Genomic DNA, 14,510 nt, shown 5'->3' on the forward strand with positions numbered 1-14,510 from the left:
GGAATGTGGTTTGTTCTTATTCCACAGAAGGAAAGACTTTCTCTGTAAAACTCGACTCTCAGAAGCTGCCTACCTTCCTGAGTCAGGACAGAACAGGGAGGCGGCTGATTCAAGCCCTGGGATCTCCACCAGTGAGATCTCAGGTCTGACTGCAGCCCTCTTGAGATCCGATCTCAGAACAGACATGGCTGCAGGTATCTATGGGACTTCGGAGAGCAGGAGAGACGCCCAGAAATCAGAGTTGCCTGAGCTCACGGGGACAGCTGCGTGAGGCCTTGCCTTGCTCCTGATGCACGAAGCTTCATGTTTAGTGGATGTTTGGACATTTTTAAAAATCTGCTTATCAAGATCAAATCAAAGCCTTTATTCAACATCCCTCCTTCAAACTACCTGCGTTTAAACCTACTCCCCTCCCCCAACTTGCAAACTACTAGGGCTGTGAGAGTTTTGTCCCCGTCACCTGATGGGTCAGATCCAGGTGAGCTGCACAATGCTGAAAAGCCACGCTGAGACACTGCATGGGCAGGCCTCCATGGTTCTGTGCCCCCTCAGGATCTAGGCAGAGGTTGGAAGCACTGGCCCTAGAGCCAGAGCTCTGGCACAAGAGACCGGGAGGCAGACGTCTGAACCTCATGTTCTGGACCCAGCCACGCAGAGTGGACAAGCAGCTCCTGGTGACCGCTGGGCGAGGCTCACATGTGTGCTTTTTCTTCTCTTCTCCAAAGAAAAGCGTGAGAGACAGAGGAGGCAATTTTCAGTTGTGTATAGGTTTGACTTAAGGCTTTGGCTGTGGTCTGTTGATATATTAAAATACTTTCTGGGAACGCCATCTCCTAAGCTCCCCATCAGAACAAATGTATTTTCAAAAATGAAAACAGTGAACAAAGCGGTGGAGGCGAAATGCCGATGCGGAGCCCAGCGGACGGATCTGGGTCTGTCAGGTCAGGATGGTGTCATCCACCTGCTCCGTGGAGTCAGCCTGGCCGGCCAGCTTCTTCAAAGACCTCCGGTTGCATTCATTCAGCACTTCCAAGCTGGCCACATCCAGGATCTTGCAGAGGGACTGGGGGGAGGAAGGAAACGAGAAGACAAAATCAGAAAATATGGCTTCAGATTTCTCCAATCAAAGACAACACTGAACACAAACCCCGAACTAGAACTGCTGAAGGGAACCCTGGCAAAGTAAGGGAATCGGGCAGATCCAGGGACAGCCAAGACATGCAGGCCTTATGCCCTGATCCGATGACAAAGTGGGGCCTGGAGCGTTCAGCGCTTTCAAGGTGGCTCAGCAGGCAGGGGGCTGAGGGACAGGACTCTGGGCCTCAACAGGCAGCCCTGGGGGGTCTGTTACAGGTTTGGGAGCCACCTGAGATTTACTTGAAGGAGGAACCCTGCTGCTGAAATCTCAACACCTCAGGAATAGAGGGATGTGTTTTTAGGCACCAGACCAGTCACCAGATGACTATCTGCCCACTAACACTCATGCCTATGGGGTGACAGAGTACAAGCCTTAAACACTGTCACACAGAAGGCCCACAAGACAAGTGCCCAGAAGCCGTGGGGAGGCCCGCCAGTCCTAGGCTCCCACCTGAAACACTTCCTCTCCCTGCCTCATCCTGAGGAGGTTGACAATCGCCTGGTCGCTGTAGGCCCTGACGACGGTGTTTTTATCCTTGGTGTTGTCCAGGAGGGCCTTCAGGATGGGCTTGATGGCCTGGGGGTCCAGGGCAGGCAGTGGGTCCTTGTTTGCCCACCAGATCATCTTCTCAGCCACCAACCTGATGTCACTGGATGGGTTCTGCAGACACTGTGAAGAGGAGCGCGGGCTTTCCATCAGGCACATCCAGCCTGCTCCTCGTCGCAGCCCAGGCTCTGCCCTGACGCTGCCCTTGTCGGGGGACCTGACCCCCTGCTCCCTCTGCGGCGTCCCCACTGTGGGAGGGCAGCTGGGTGTGTTTGGACCCTACCTCCTCCACGTCATCTCACACCACCCTCTCCTTGGCTCGACACTCTCAGCCCAAGCAGGCTTCCAACTTCCTCAAACGCCCCACGCTGCTTCCTGCCTCGCGCCCCTGCACTGGCAGGTCCCACTGCCTGGGACGTGCTTGCCCCAGATCCTCACTTGGTCGGTCCCCTCTCATCCTTCAGGCCTCAGCTCAGATGTCAGCCTTCAGGCATCTCCCCGACAGCCCTATCTAGATGAGGGCCCTCCCACAGGCCCTTTGTGTTCCTGCACCTCCAGAGATCTTGTCTGCCCCGTTCACCTCTGCACTTCAGGGTCTAGCCCGGCCGGGCGCACAGCAGGTCCTCAGTAATAAACACTGACGACAGCTGCATGCGGGGTGATGCAGGCTCAGTCCAATCAGGGCCCTGTGCACCCTCCTCTCTGGGGGTCTGCAGGGTGGGGACAGCAGCCGTGGGAGCCTCACTGCTCAGGAGGTCAGTGCACCAGGGCCACTGACACTGCCCAGGAGCTGGTTACAAAGGCAGGGTTAGGGCTCGGCCACATTTCTTAAAATGCAGGCTCTGGTTTTGTGTGCACACCAACGTTTGAGCAGCGTGTTTTATCACACAGATGCCGGAGGCCCCTCTGCCAGGCTCCCAGCTTTCCCAAGTGGGTCCTGCAGCCACCACAATAGCCATGCCTGCTAATTACTGTCACGCCTGCTAAAGGGAGGCAGGAAAGCGAAGATAAATTTGAACCCAGGTCTGTCCCAAAGTTTGCAAAATTGGGGTGCCTAGAAAACTTGATTTGGGGTCATGATCTATGGGAGACTCTGACAAAAAGCTGGGCAAAAAAACAAAAAAAGTTGGGCAGTCTTCCAGAGACCATTCTGCATCCCAGCCCTAGGGCTCAGAGACCCCCTCCTCCCAGCCCTGCAGGCCACCCTCAAGAGTGCCTGGAACACATGGACACACTTTCGGTGTCTTTTGGTCACAGGTCCGTCTCACGAGCCAGGCTGCCCCGCTCACCTTAATGAACAGGCTGGAGAGTTTGGCCGGCAACTGTCCTCCTCCGGTCTCGATGTGGTGCTTCATCAGAAAGCCCATGCCCCGGACCCCGCTCACGGCGATGGGGATCTGGAAAGTGAGCGGAGAGCTAGACGGGGTGCCTCTGGCTCCCTCCTTGGGGCAGCAGGGCCAGGCACCATCCCTTCCCCAGGCATTTCCAGGGACCCTGGCTCTCCACCACCAGTCCCCACCCCACCCCCGACTACATCACCTCCAAGACCCTTTGACAGCTCTCACAAAGAGGTTCTGCCTGGCTGTGGGGCAGGTGAACAAAGCCTGAAACACTAGTTCCCAGGAACAGAATCAAAGACTTTCTGGCCTAGAAGGGACCTCTGGACCTCTGCTCCAACCCAAACTCCTCACTGTTTAGATGATGAAACTGGCGCCCAGGGAGACTAAACACTGGTCCCAGGGCACAGGAAGTTACTGCCAAGAGTGAAATTTAAGCCTCTGACCACCTGGTCTGGCCACCCCAAAGCCTTACCCTGTCCGCCATGGCGTTGCTGAGAATCATGTCCTGGACATCACTGCCATACTTGCCTACGCAGAGTCTGCCGGGAGCCACACTCACAGCCACAGAGAGAGCCAAGCTCCGCCCGTGCCGAACCATCCAGTCAATGCCAGACACGTCCGCTGGGTGGAAGGACACAGGGGGTCGACCTGTACCATCTACCACCTGCGAAGCCCAGCTCCTCCACCTGAGACTCGTATGTCAGCTCGGAGCCTGGTGGAAACCCCAGTCCTCACTGCACACGGACCTCCCTGCCCCAAGTGGCCATCCCTCACAGGCCACTCCCAACCACAGCTGCATCCTCGGAGCAGAGACGCTGCAGGCTGCAAGACCCCTAGAAACTCTGTTTTGGCATTTCCAAGGAGAGGGTGGGTCCAGCTGCCAGAACACCCTCTGAGGGGTAGGGGAGACAGAGAAGCCCTGAAAAGTGCACACAAGAGGCCTACCCAGCAAGTACTGCTGAAGAACGGCACTGAGCTCCTCTTCCGTCAGAAAGGCGCACAGTTCCCCCAGGCACCCGGCTGAGGAGATGCGCGTGTTGTCCTGACAGGGCAGAGAAGGTGGTGAACCAGGGTGCCAGCACACATGGACTCCGCGGGCTCCAGGGTGGGAGGGAGGCGGATGCCAAGTCCAGTCCCCGCTCCAGGAGCGTGCACTCCCGCCACCAGAGCAGGGCTGCCACTCAACGCTGAGTTAAAAATGGCACACCCAGCACTTGACTTAATTACAGAAAACTCCAGCGTTGTGCACATGGTGAGCATCAGCATAGCAACAGTAACTGTATTGACACAGCACCTTTCTTCTCACAAGCCTGAATGCTTCCCGTTCATTATCTCAGTTACTACCAACAGCCTGTGAGGTGGGAGGGGTGCAAGCTCTGCCCCGTCCTCAGGGAAGGTGGCTGGAGGCCCACTGGGCACTCCACCCCCACCTCGCCCCACCCACCCCACTCCCAAACCTCTCATGTGTCCGCCTGTGTCCAGAGAGGCTCCCTGCTGCCCCAACGTTGTGTGGGTCTGTCCTGGGAAATCAAACTGAAGCTCTAGTCAGCCCAAGGCAATACAGAAAGGCTGAGGGTTCTGTGTCAAAACTAAAGTCTCGTACATAAGCGCTTCCTGGCCGCTCTTCCTGCTGGCTCACTACGGGATGCTGTGCAGAGGATTTTGGGTAATGTGCTATAGTATTCAAAGTGCCAATTTGGCGTGCCTCTCCCAAACAAAACAACCAACCAACCAACCAGGGCCTCAAGGGCCCATGGGGAGGCACGAGCCAGGCCAGCACCCTGGATTGCCACCTCTGATCCAGCAGAAGTTCTGAGGGAGAGGAGGGTGGCCGGCCGGCAGTCTGGGCCTCTGGGCTCCCAGGTGTCACGCGAGGCTAAAGCTGGCTCTGACACAACACCCACTCTCTCAAAGGGGTCTATTTTAAGCTCCATTGTGGTGAAATGCAAATTGGTTTACATACTAACTTTTGCTTGCACTGTGAGTGGCCCTATAAAAGCCCTGACAGACCGTGACCAAGAGAAGGCAGAGGCTCCCATCTGTAGCCCACAAAAGGCCGGGTCCTCAGCTGCAGGGGATACCGGCCCCAGGCATGGGCAAATGAGGTGTGGCCCCATCTGAACCCCGAGGCCTCTCTCCAGAGATCAGCCCCACAGTGTCAATCTGCCAACATGGCAGAAAGACATCTGTCAAAGGGGAAAGAGAAAATCCTTCTCAAAGACTCAACCGCTTTGGGGCTCACCAGAGCGCAAGGCAGCCAACTGGTACTTCACAGATGCTTGCAGACGGGGCCAGGAAGGGCCTTGGGACAGAGAACCAGGAGTCATGGGCTGAGTCCCGGTTCCCACTCTACCTCATGCTAGGGCACGGCCCCAGGTCGGTCTGCCCCTCACAAGCAGTGCTGAGCATCCCCCTCCCGGACAGACATGACACTGTTTCCTGGGGGCTGTGCCCACACTTCATTCACCTCTGGGCGAAGCTCTGCACATCAGCAAATGTTTCCCAAACCAAAAAACGAAACTCTTCATTTTAAAACTGGGGAAATGAGGGGCAGAGCAGGGGAAGCGATTGTTTAAGACTGGAGAACAAATGAACGAGAGACCTGGGACTTAAGAAACCTTGGCTTCCCTTATTTATACGATACATCATCCATATCAACACTAAGTACCTGTCTCCCTCATAACCAGAGGTGTGGCAAACCAGAGTGACACGAATGTCGGAAGTGATGATCACTCCTGACCAAGTTCTGCTTCTTGAGGCAGAGACGCCAGCCCAAGGGAAAGGAAACCAGCCCAGCCCACGCGCCCCGCATCCACCTGTGGCGGTACCTCGTCATGTCCCAGCATGCTCAGCAGGAGTGAGACGATGTTTTTCCGGATGACCACATCCACTTTGGCCCCCGCTCCCTGAATCACAAACCTCAGGGCCTGCAGCATGGTGTCCCTGCAGAACCAACGCGCCCGACTCAAACCCGGCTCTCCTCCACCCGCGCTCCCACCGCACAGGCAGGGCCAGGCCACCCCATGACCTCAGCTACGGCTCTCCCCGTGCCAGCACCTCACCTGACGCCCGGGTCCTCCATGACCCGGATGCCGTTCAGCAGCTCTGTGAAGAGAGGATCCACCTTGATGTGGATGGAAATGAGCTTTCCTAGCGCGTCGGCAGCCTTCAGGCGCACACCGCGGTTAGAGTCCTGCAGGGCTTTGGTGAAGGTGGTCTGCAGCTGGGGCAGGAAGGGCTTCAGGGCAATCCCAACCTGTCAGAGAGACCCCCATCCCAGAGTCTGGCTAAGGGGGAATGCGGGCCACAAGGCACAAAAACAGAGCACCCCAAACTCGCGCGGCTCTACACTCAGGCCAGGAGTAGAGGCACTGCAAGACAGGGAAGCCCGGCACAGAGGGTCCCCTCAGCCTCCTCTTCTGTTTCCAGCTTCCCAAGGGCTGGGAGCCGTCAGCTCGGCTTAGGGAAGTTCTGTCCACGTGGACAAGTGACTCGAAACCCCTGGCTCTGAATACATTATAGAGCGGGTCACCAGACCTGTCAGTACCATGGAAGAACATTCTGCAAAGGCAGGTAAACAGGCCAGGTGCCACCTACTGCACACAATCCTACAGAACACGTGGCCTCGGGAGATCATCCCTGTACATACGTGCGCCCACGCACTGACAATCCAGTCTGAGTCCTGATCACATGGAGGAAAAGACACATGTCTGTGACAAACTACAGATGGGGTCCCAGAGGAAAGATCTACTCAAGGCTAAAAGGGAAGATCAAAGAAGCTGTTTGGAGGCTCAATGCCATTTAGGGTCTAGAGACACTGGGGTTGGGGCTGGCAGGCTGCTGGGGGACGGACCACAGAATAAAGCCAGCAACGCTGCAATGAGAGCCAACTGCCCACAGGTGACACCTGGCTCACAGCCTGTGGGATAAACTCCAGGAGGGAAAGGTTTCATTTGGACACAGAATTAAAACATGCACACACACAAAAGAACGGCACAGAATGGAAGGTAAAGATGATACTTAAAAGAGAAAAGAAAAGACAATTTCCAACAGTGAGGCTGATGCTCACAGTCCCGTTTTTCAGCTGGGAAGTTGTCCCCCCAACACTTTCCTTCCAGAAAGAAAAGAGCTACAACTCTCTTAAGCTTTTGTTTCCAAACCAAAAGAATTTTAACAAAATAAATCTTGGCTGTTTATAACCCTCTAAGCCTAAAGGCTTTAATTATTAGCCTGTAAAGTATCAGAAACAGTTAATGTGTTGCTTCGTTTCTGACACTTTGGGCAAAAACTGAAGTTACTGCAGTTGCTCTCGGACTTCCTTTGCATTCTCTCCTCAGATTCTCTTCATCTCCCTTTATGAGGCAGTGATAAAGATGGGAAATGTATGTGAACAAGGTTTCTATTGTAGTCACATGGCCCTGGATTGTCCTTTGAACCACTTCTAATAAAAGCGGTTATCAGACACACACACGCTGGTGTGCTGAGTGAGAACATGTCATTAGATGTTATTTCACCTGAGCCCCGTATCTCACAGCCCTCTGAGAGACAAGCAGTGTTGTACCCTCAAAACACAAGCGAGGGAGCAGACTCAGAAGTGGCACGATCTTCTGAGGTCATTCTGGCCACACATCTGCCAAGTGGTGGACCTGGACTTGACCGTGTGTGGTAAGTCTCAAGTCCAAGGTCTTCGCTCCCTCTGCTCTGCCGATTCCCATGCTGAGCTGTCACCCTGCCTGCACAGCACACTGTGTGCCAGTCTCCTGTGCACAGATCTGCGCTCTAAGACCCGAGTGGACCCAGTGAACCTGTCAGTCCTCACCTTGGCCAGCAAGAGGCTGAGCGTCTCGAGCAGAGCCGCCTTCACATTCCAGCTGAACCGGTCCCCCAGGATGCGAATCAGAGGGCCGGTGATGTTGACCACGGAGGGACGCAGGGCGTCCGCTGAGGTCAGGCGGATCACCAAGCCTAACGCTTTGGCGGCTTCCTCTTTCTGTTCCGGGCTGCCAGTCAGGACCCCCTCCCGCAGCACTGGAAGGATGGACGTTACCCCCTAACAAAAGAACCACACCTGAGAGTCAAATCGCAAAAGTTCTGGGCCCGGGCGTCCCCCACCTGAAGCCAGGAGCTCCTGTCGGCCACCCTTTCTTCAACTCCATGAGCGACCGAGTCAGGTGGCCAGGGTTGTGGACTAAAAGGGTGCTGGCTGGTGAACAGTCTCCTCGATAGTGACGAGAGCAGAGTCCCTGCAGACCTGTCACTCATTTGCCCGGAGGTGACCTCCACAGCTGAAGCTGGAGGTGGTTGAACTCTGACCCTGTCCCCGCGGGGCCACCGTGGGGAGAAACATGCTGTCCATGGAGATGCGCAACAGCACCCAGGGCACTACGTGGAGTAACACACAGTTGCTCCAGCGGCTCCAGGGGCCTGGCGGAAGGCGGAGGAGGGCCACACGCCCACAGGGCCCTGCCCAGGGCCCTGGCTCACCTTCTTCGGGAGGCAGAAGCCTGGCACGTGCTCGCCTTTGCTCTCATTTCCTATGTACCGGATTTCCTTGTGCAGTTCCTCAATGAGGGCCAGCTGGTTGCCTGCATCCAGTTTCTGTGGGACACCAGGGAAAAGCAAAGAGGATATCAGGGTTCAAGTCATGCCCTCTCAAGATGGCTTCAAAATAATACAGCAGAGGGAAGGAAGGGTGTGGGCAGGTGTACAGGCAAGACTGGCCACGCATCGACAGATGCTGAAGCTGGCCAACACCATCTAAGAAACGCCTGGAACTATCTTCCACCAGAGGTGGTCCAGCAGCCCCTCACCTTGGTGATGGCATTCAGGGCGTCCCAGCTCTCCTCCAGAACCACGGGGCTGGAGTCGTTGAAGAGGCGGATCAGGCCTGAGACCAGGCTCCGCAGGTGGCTAGTGTAGTCCGCCTTGGAGCGTGAGCAGTAGATGTTGAGGATGATGGCTGCAGCCTGCCTCATGCCCACCTCGGGACTGCGGGTGGCTTCCAACAGGTCCTCAATGATGATCCGGTGCCCAGTGTCGTCCTCCACTGACAGGATCACGGCCTGACAGTTGGCCATCTCCTAAAAGCACAAGTGACGCCTTGACTGAGCATGCACCTCCAGGATGGGACAGGACACATATAGAGTCCACAGGGGTGACCATGCCCCTCACCAGCTGTTCATCTGGAGTCCCCAGCTTCTCCTTCAGGGCTAACATGACCGCTGGGAGGATCACGCCAAGATGACGCGTCAGGGCATCACCCGCCACAGATGAAAGGAAAGCCAGCACCCAGGTGTTGACAGGTGGGGTCGTCAGCTGCAGGATGATGAACATCAGCTCAGTGGGACCTGCCCTGTGCCGGCTGCAGAGCTGGGCTCTGGAAGATCCTGTCCCACTGCAGAGTCGCTGGCCTCCCCCAGCATCCGGGTTCAGAGCTGGTCCTCATGTAGATCCAGGGACGGTGACGTGGCTGTGGCTGCCAGGCCAGAGGGGGTCGCCACGTGTGGGGACTTACCTTGGGCACAAGGTAGGGCAGCACCACACGGCTCTTGATGGCCATCACCTGCTTCAGACCGTCCAAGGCAAACTCGGACACCTCCTCGTCATCCTGCAGAGGGACATGGGATGATGTCTGGGAGCCGCTCTCCTCCTCGCCTCCACAGCCTGGACCTCCCCGGCCCCAACACCCCCCACCCGGCCCCCCAGAGAGTCGATGCCATCCTGTGCACCCACTCCCTCTGGGGCCTGCACTGGCTGCCTTGGCAGAGTCAGCCCCGGTATGTGGCCTCCACAGAGATGGTGAAACCCCTCCTGGCAGGGGTGAGGCGGAGCCACTCACCAGCTGCTTCAGTAAAAATGGGAGGATGTCCTCCAGGGCCTGGTGGCCGATGGTGGAGTGCAGCTGCTCGAAGGTCTTGGCCGCTGCCTCTCTGACCTCCTCCAGCGGGTCACACAAGGCCTTCCTCGCCGTGGGCACAAGGGACTCGGAGAAATATAGCACCTGCAACAGCAGGAAAGCGCTGAACCTGACGTGGTGGAGGGAGGGGAAGTCAGCAGGGTTGGGGGCGGTGAGGACCTCTGGCCTAGACAGGCTTTCTGGACTCTTGCCGGGTCTAGACTTTTCACTCAGCTGGTTTCTGTGGAAATGCACAAGTACGAGAAAGCAGACAGGATTTGTGATCTGCCCCTGAGGAGCCGTCTCCTAGTGGTGGTGGTTTTGTTGCTAAGTCATGTCTGACTCTTGCAACTCCCTGGACTGCAATCTGCCAGGCTCCTCTATCCAAGGGATTTTCCAGGCAAGAATACTGGAGTGGGGTGCCATTTCCTTCTCCAGGGGGTCTTCCCCACCCAGGGATGGAACCTGTATCTCCTGGTTTGCAGACGGTCTCCTGCATTGCAGGCAGATTCTTTACCAACTGAGCCATGAACTTAACAGTTAACAGTCTTGATTTTTTTTTTTGGCAAGTTCCCCAGATACTCTGTTCTTTCATAGGAATGCCAAAGTCCCACAGTGAGGCCCTAAGTGACCTGGCCTCCACTCCCCAGGCTCCTTTGTTCATCCTCGTGGGAAACTCCAAGTCCTTCTTCAAGTCGCAACTCAAATACCTGCTCCCTTATGAAGTCTCTGGGTCTACAGTGGGGCCAACAACTGCTCTGTGCCCTCTGTAACCAATTCCACCAAAGCAAAGCCCCTCCATGAATCTAAGGACTGAATACGTGGCCATGCCATGGGCAAGGCCTCAGGCTTTGGGGCACTACCTATTTAATTAATCACAGTCCTATTTGATGACATAATTTACCTTTGTTCTTTGAAAAATGCAAGTATAAAAACCCCAAATGGCACAGATGCACTGACACACCAGGAGAAGAATCAGATGAGGCTGCTCAGGCTGAGCAACTGGCCATGTGCTCACATCTCCAACCCACTATCCACTCATCGCTCTGGCGCTTTCATCCCGGTCTACAGCTCTGTGCCTACGCCCAACCTACTCCCCAGGGATGTCTGGAAGCTCAATTAGAAAAAGTAGGGTCAGTGCAAGACTCCAACCCCCTCAACTGTTGCTACATGGAAACAATCTCACTGCTGGAAACGACGCATTTCCACCCACCGGTGCTCTCATCTACTCCGCGAAACTCCTGCTCCCCACCACCTTCCACCTCTCACATGCACACACATCCCTTCCCGGCTAAGCACGCCACACACGTGAACTGAACCGATGCACTGACACAAAAAGATGAACCTGGAGCTGCCTCAGGATGCTGAGAGAAAGACCACCTCAATCTCCAAAAGCCACCCCAGGCCTCTAAGTTGCTGAGGTCTTAGCCTGTAAACTGATGGGAAAGCTGAGAGGTGAGAAAGCCCAGGGCGCTGTGGCCCCATCAGCATATCACTGCCCACAGCACCCTCTAGGGTGAGGCTGGCGTGTCCCTGAGGGTGAAGTGTCATTAATGGAGCAGCTTCTCCAGGAGCCCTCACCCCCCGGCCCTCTAAGGGGGGTGGGGGGCAGGCCTGCAGACCGTGAGGACATGCTCACTGCATCCCATCCCCCCTGGGCCCTCTGAGGGGGTGGGGGGCAGGACTGCAGGCCCTGAGGACATGCTCACCGCATCCCGACTGGTGGACTTCATGATCTCGCTCAGCCCGATGCACACGCCCTGCCTCTCGTCGCTCTTGGGAGATCTCAGGCCTTCCTCCAGAATGGGGATGATCTCCGGCAGGATTTTTTCCCCTAACTTCCGGACGAGATCTCCCAGCGTCCTGGCTGCGATCTGCCGGGCAGAGCTCAAGTTAGGACAGACTCCCTGCACACCCGGGACACCCAGTGGGCCACTCAAGAGTAAGGGCCCCAGGACCTCCCAGACATTATCTGAGTCAGACTTAACTTTCCCCAACACTCGATCCTGTGAAGAGCCCCCAGGGTGCTTGCAAAACACCATAAAATAAAATTCTCTCTGCATCACACACGCCTACTCAGCTTAAAGAGTCGGCACCTTACGGATGAACAAGAGACTCAACACGTGTTGTCCAGTTGAGGGCTGAAAACTGTGGTCTGGAAGTCACTCAACCCTTATGCTCTTGCCTAGGAAAGGAGAGCTGGGTCTGTAATCACAACTTGCAGGGAAAAAGACCCATCTCCTCTGAGGCCGTGTGCAAACCCTTGTTCAGAGCCAATTATGCAATGTTTGCCGGGGACGGGGGTTGGGAGTGAACTGTCAGAAGTGATCATTGGCCCTGGGGGCCCTCCTCCAGCTGCCCTGGCCTTCGCTCAACCCCTGTTCTGGGCAAATTCCTTGCCCACCTCAAGGCTTGTGTGAGTCCAGTCCTAGTAGCTCAAGCACTGGTCCTTTGGTCCCGAACAGTCCTTCATCATCTCCTCACCTGCTAATGCTCACTCATCATTCATCTTCAAACATCATTTCTTCTGAGAAGCCTCCCCTGAGCCCCCAGTTGGCTGACCTGGTGTGAGCACTGGCAGCACCATGTAGCACTTGCCACAGTTGCATTTTCCACTTGTTTGTGCAATTGTTTGATTAATATCCATTTCCTCTGCCAGACGGCAGCTCCACAAGGCTGCTTTTCTTCTCTACAAGGTCCTAGGCCCCCACTTAGCACAGGGTAGATGCTTAATATTTCTTAAGTAACTAAGTAAATAAAAGTTCCCCTGCTAGATGGTGGACCACACTGCTCTCCCATTCTCTGCAGACCCAGCTTTCTAGCCTCTGAAAGGAGGCATCAGGGCTACATGGTCAGAAGCCAGGCCCGGGACACTTACTGTTCTCTTATCCGCGCACGTGCTGGCCAGGAAACCCAGCAGCAGCCCAAAGAGGGTGGGCAGGATCTCGCGCAAGGTGCGGGGGGTGTTGGAGACCACAATCTTCCAGACGTGCAGGGAGGCCTGCCGCACCACCAGCTGGGTGTCCGAGCGGCCCATGTACAGCCCCGCCAACACCCGGTTCCGCCGATCTACCCCCAGGGCGGTGATAATCGCCTGCAGTGGCAGAAGGGAGCCAAGAATGAGAGGTGGTAAAGCCCCCATGGTGTGAGTGCCGGGGAGTCTCCCCACCGGCAGCAGAGGGAGGAAGGTCAACTGGGGCTGCGCACCTTGTTGGACTGAGCAGTTCCGAAGTTGTCATCCTCTGAGGCAGTTTCTGTGGTCATCTTCCCAGTGACTCCTGAGATGTGGAACAGGAGATCGCCAAGGAGCTGAACAGAGCTGAACCTGAGGAGGAGGCCAAGAACAGAGTCACACGGGTGCAGGAGGAAGTCTCAGCCAAGCACCGGCCAGAAAAAGAGACTGAAAGGAAACGAACCCCAAACACTGGTGGTGGGTCTCTTAGAACGGTAGAGGTCACAAATGACAGTCATTTCTCGACAGTCTCCCATGTATGTTCCTTCCAAGTGTTGTACTACTGAACACTACTTTAATAATGGAAAAGAACAAGCTATTTTTAAAAGCAGAAACGAATATTTCCATAATAAAAATTATTAAAGAGAGAGAGAACACAGAGGGAAGTATGAGCAGGGAATCCAGGAATGCCAATCATCAGGACGCAACGTAAGAAGAAGCCTAAGAGAAACTGTTTCTCTTTGAATGAATGATTATAAAACAGTTGTATTCAAACTGAAAATTCAATTAATACAAACAAATAGAAGGAGAGGGTCAACAAGAGCCCAGACTGCTGGCAGCCAGGCAACCACTCCGACACTCCAGTGACACCCCTGTGCACATGAATCACCCTGTACACAGACACCCCTCCCACACACAGGGTGTGCAAAGTGGGCCTGCAGAGGACCCGGCCATGGCCTGCACCACCCCACCCGCCAACAGAAGGTCGAGGAGCGTTCTGTGTCAACGGATACGGTCCTTACACCACTCTTCGTAATGGCTGGGTCAAAGTTCATGGCGTGGACATGCTACCTGACTTTCTCAAACCTACCTCCAGGTTTTCAAATGATAAGCAGCATCACAACACACATCCTTCTAAATACATCTTTAAGCACTTGACTAAATATGTCCCTGAAATGAAATCCTAGAAGGAGAATCTCCAGGTGAGAAAGCATTCACGTTTAAAATTTTGATACAAACTGAAGGACTGAAGAGAAAGAACATCTTAGAAGAGAATTGGAATTATAGACCCTGCTGTAGGAAACTGGAGAGTTACCAAATGGTGGAAAACGAGGATCTGGAAAAGTTGAGAGCTTTTGGCAGCATTCTGCTTTTCATTTCTCAGTGCATGCTTTTGTGTGTGCTAAGTCACTTCAGCTGTGTCTGACTCTGCAATCCTATGGACCATCGCCCACCAGACTTCTCTGTCCATGGGATTTCCCAGGCAAGAATACTGGAGTGGGCTGCCATTTCCTCCTCCAGGGGACCTTCCTGACCCAGGGATCGAATTCATGTCTCTTACATCTCCTGCATTGGCAGGTGGGTTCTTTACCACTAGCACCACCTGGGAAGTCCTCATTTCTCAGTAAGTTCCCCAAA

The 14,510-nt window shown here is 55.1% G+C and overlaps 1 protein-coding gene across 1 annotated transcript in view; it reads right to left on the reverse strand.

The window, feature by feature from the left end:
* Positions 1 to 349: 349 nt before the first annotated feature.
* GCN1 (GCN1 activator of EIF2AK4) overlaps positions 350 to 14,510 on the reverse strand; it is a 54,106-nt gene continuing 39,945 nt past the window's right edge. The window contains exons 43-58 of the mRNA XM_055405593.2: positions 13,127 to 13,244; positions 12,798 to 13,013; positions 11,629 to 11,793; positions 9,863 to 10,024; positions 9,539 to 9,631; positions 9,196 to 9,339; positions 8,835 to 9,104; positions 8,509 to 8,622; positions 7,844 to 8,074; positions 6,087 to 6,280; positions 5,853 to 5,967; positions 3,970 to 4,066; positions 3,497 to 3,645; positions 2,974 to 3,081; positions 1,589 to 1,807; positions 350 to 1,063 (exon numbers count right to left, since the gene is read on the reverse strand). Coding sequence (XP_055261568.1) covers positions 938 to 1,063; positions 1,589 to 1,807; positions 2,974 to 3,081; positions 3,497 to 3,645; positions 3,970 to 4,066; positions 5,853 to 5,967; positions 6,087 to 6,280; positions 7,844 to 8,074; positions 8,509 to 8,622; positions 8,835 to 9,104; positions 9,196 to 9,339; positions 9,539 to 9,631; positions 9,863 to 10,024; positions 11,629 to 11,793; positions 12,798 to 13,013; positions 13,127 to 13,244 — 2,521 coding nt within the window. The 3' untranslated portion in view covers positions 350 to 937. The remainder of the gene's footprint in view (positions 1,064 to 1,588; positions 1,808 to 2,973; positions 3,082 to 3,496; positions 3,646 to 3,969; positions 4,067 to 5,852; positions 5,968 to 6,086; positions 6,281 to 7,843; positions 8,075 to 8,508; positions 8,623 to 8,834; positions 9,105 to 9,195; positions 9,340 to 9,538; positions 9,632 to 9,862; positions 10,025 to 11,628; positions 11,794 to 12,797; positions 13,014 to 13,126; positions 13,245 to 14,510) is intronic.

Source organism: Moschus berezovskii, chromosome 19 (assembly GCF_049115385.1).
Source record: "Moschus berezovskii isolate FMDL1 chromosome 19, NW_MosBer_1.0, whole genome shotgun sequence".
Lineage (NCBI taxonomy): Eukaryota > Metazoa > Chordata > Mammalia > Artiodactyla > Moschidae > Moschus > Moschus berezovskii.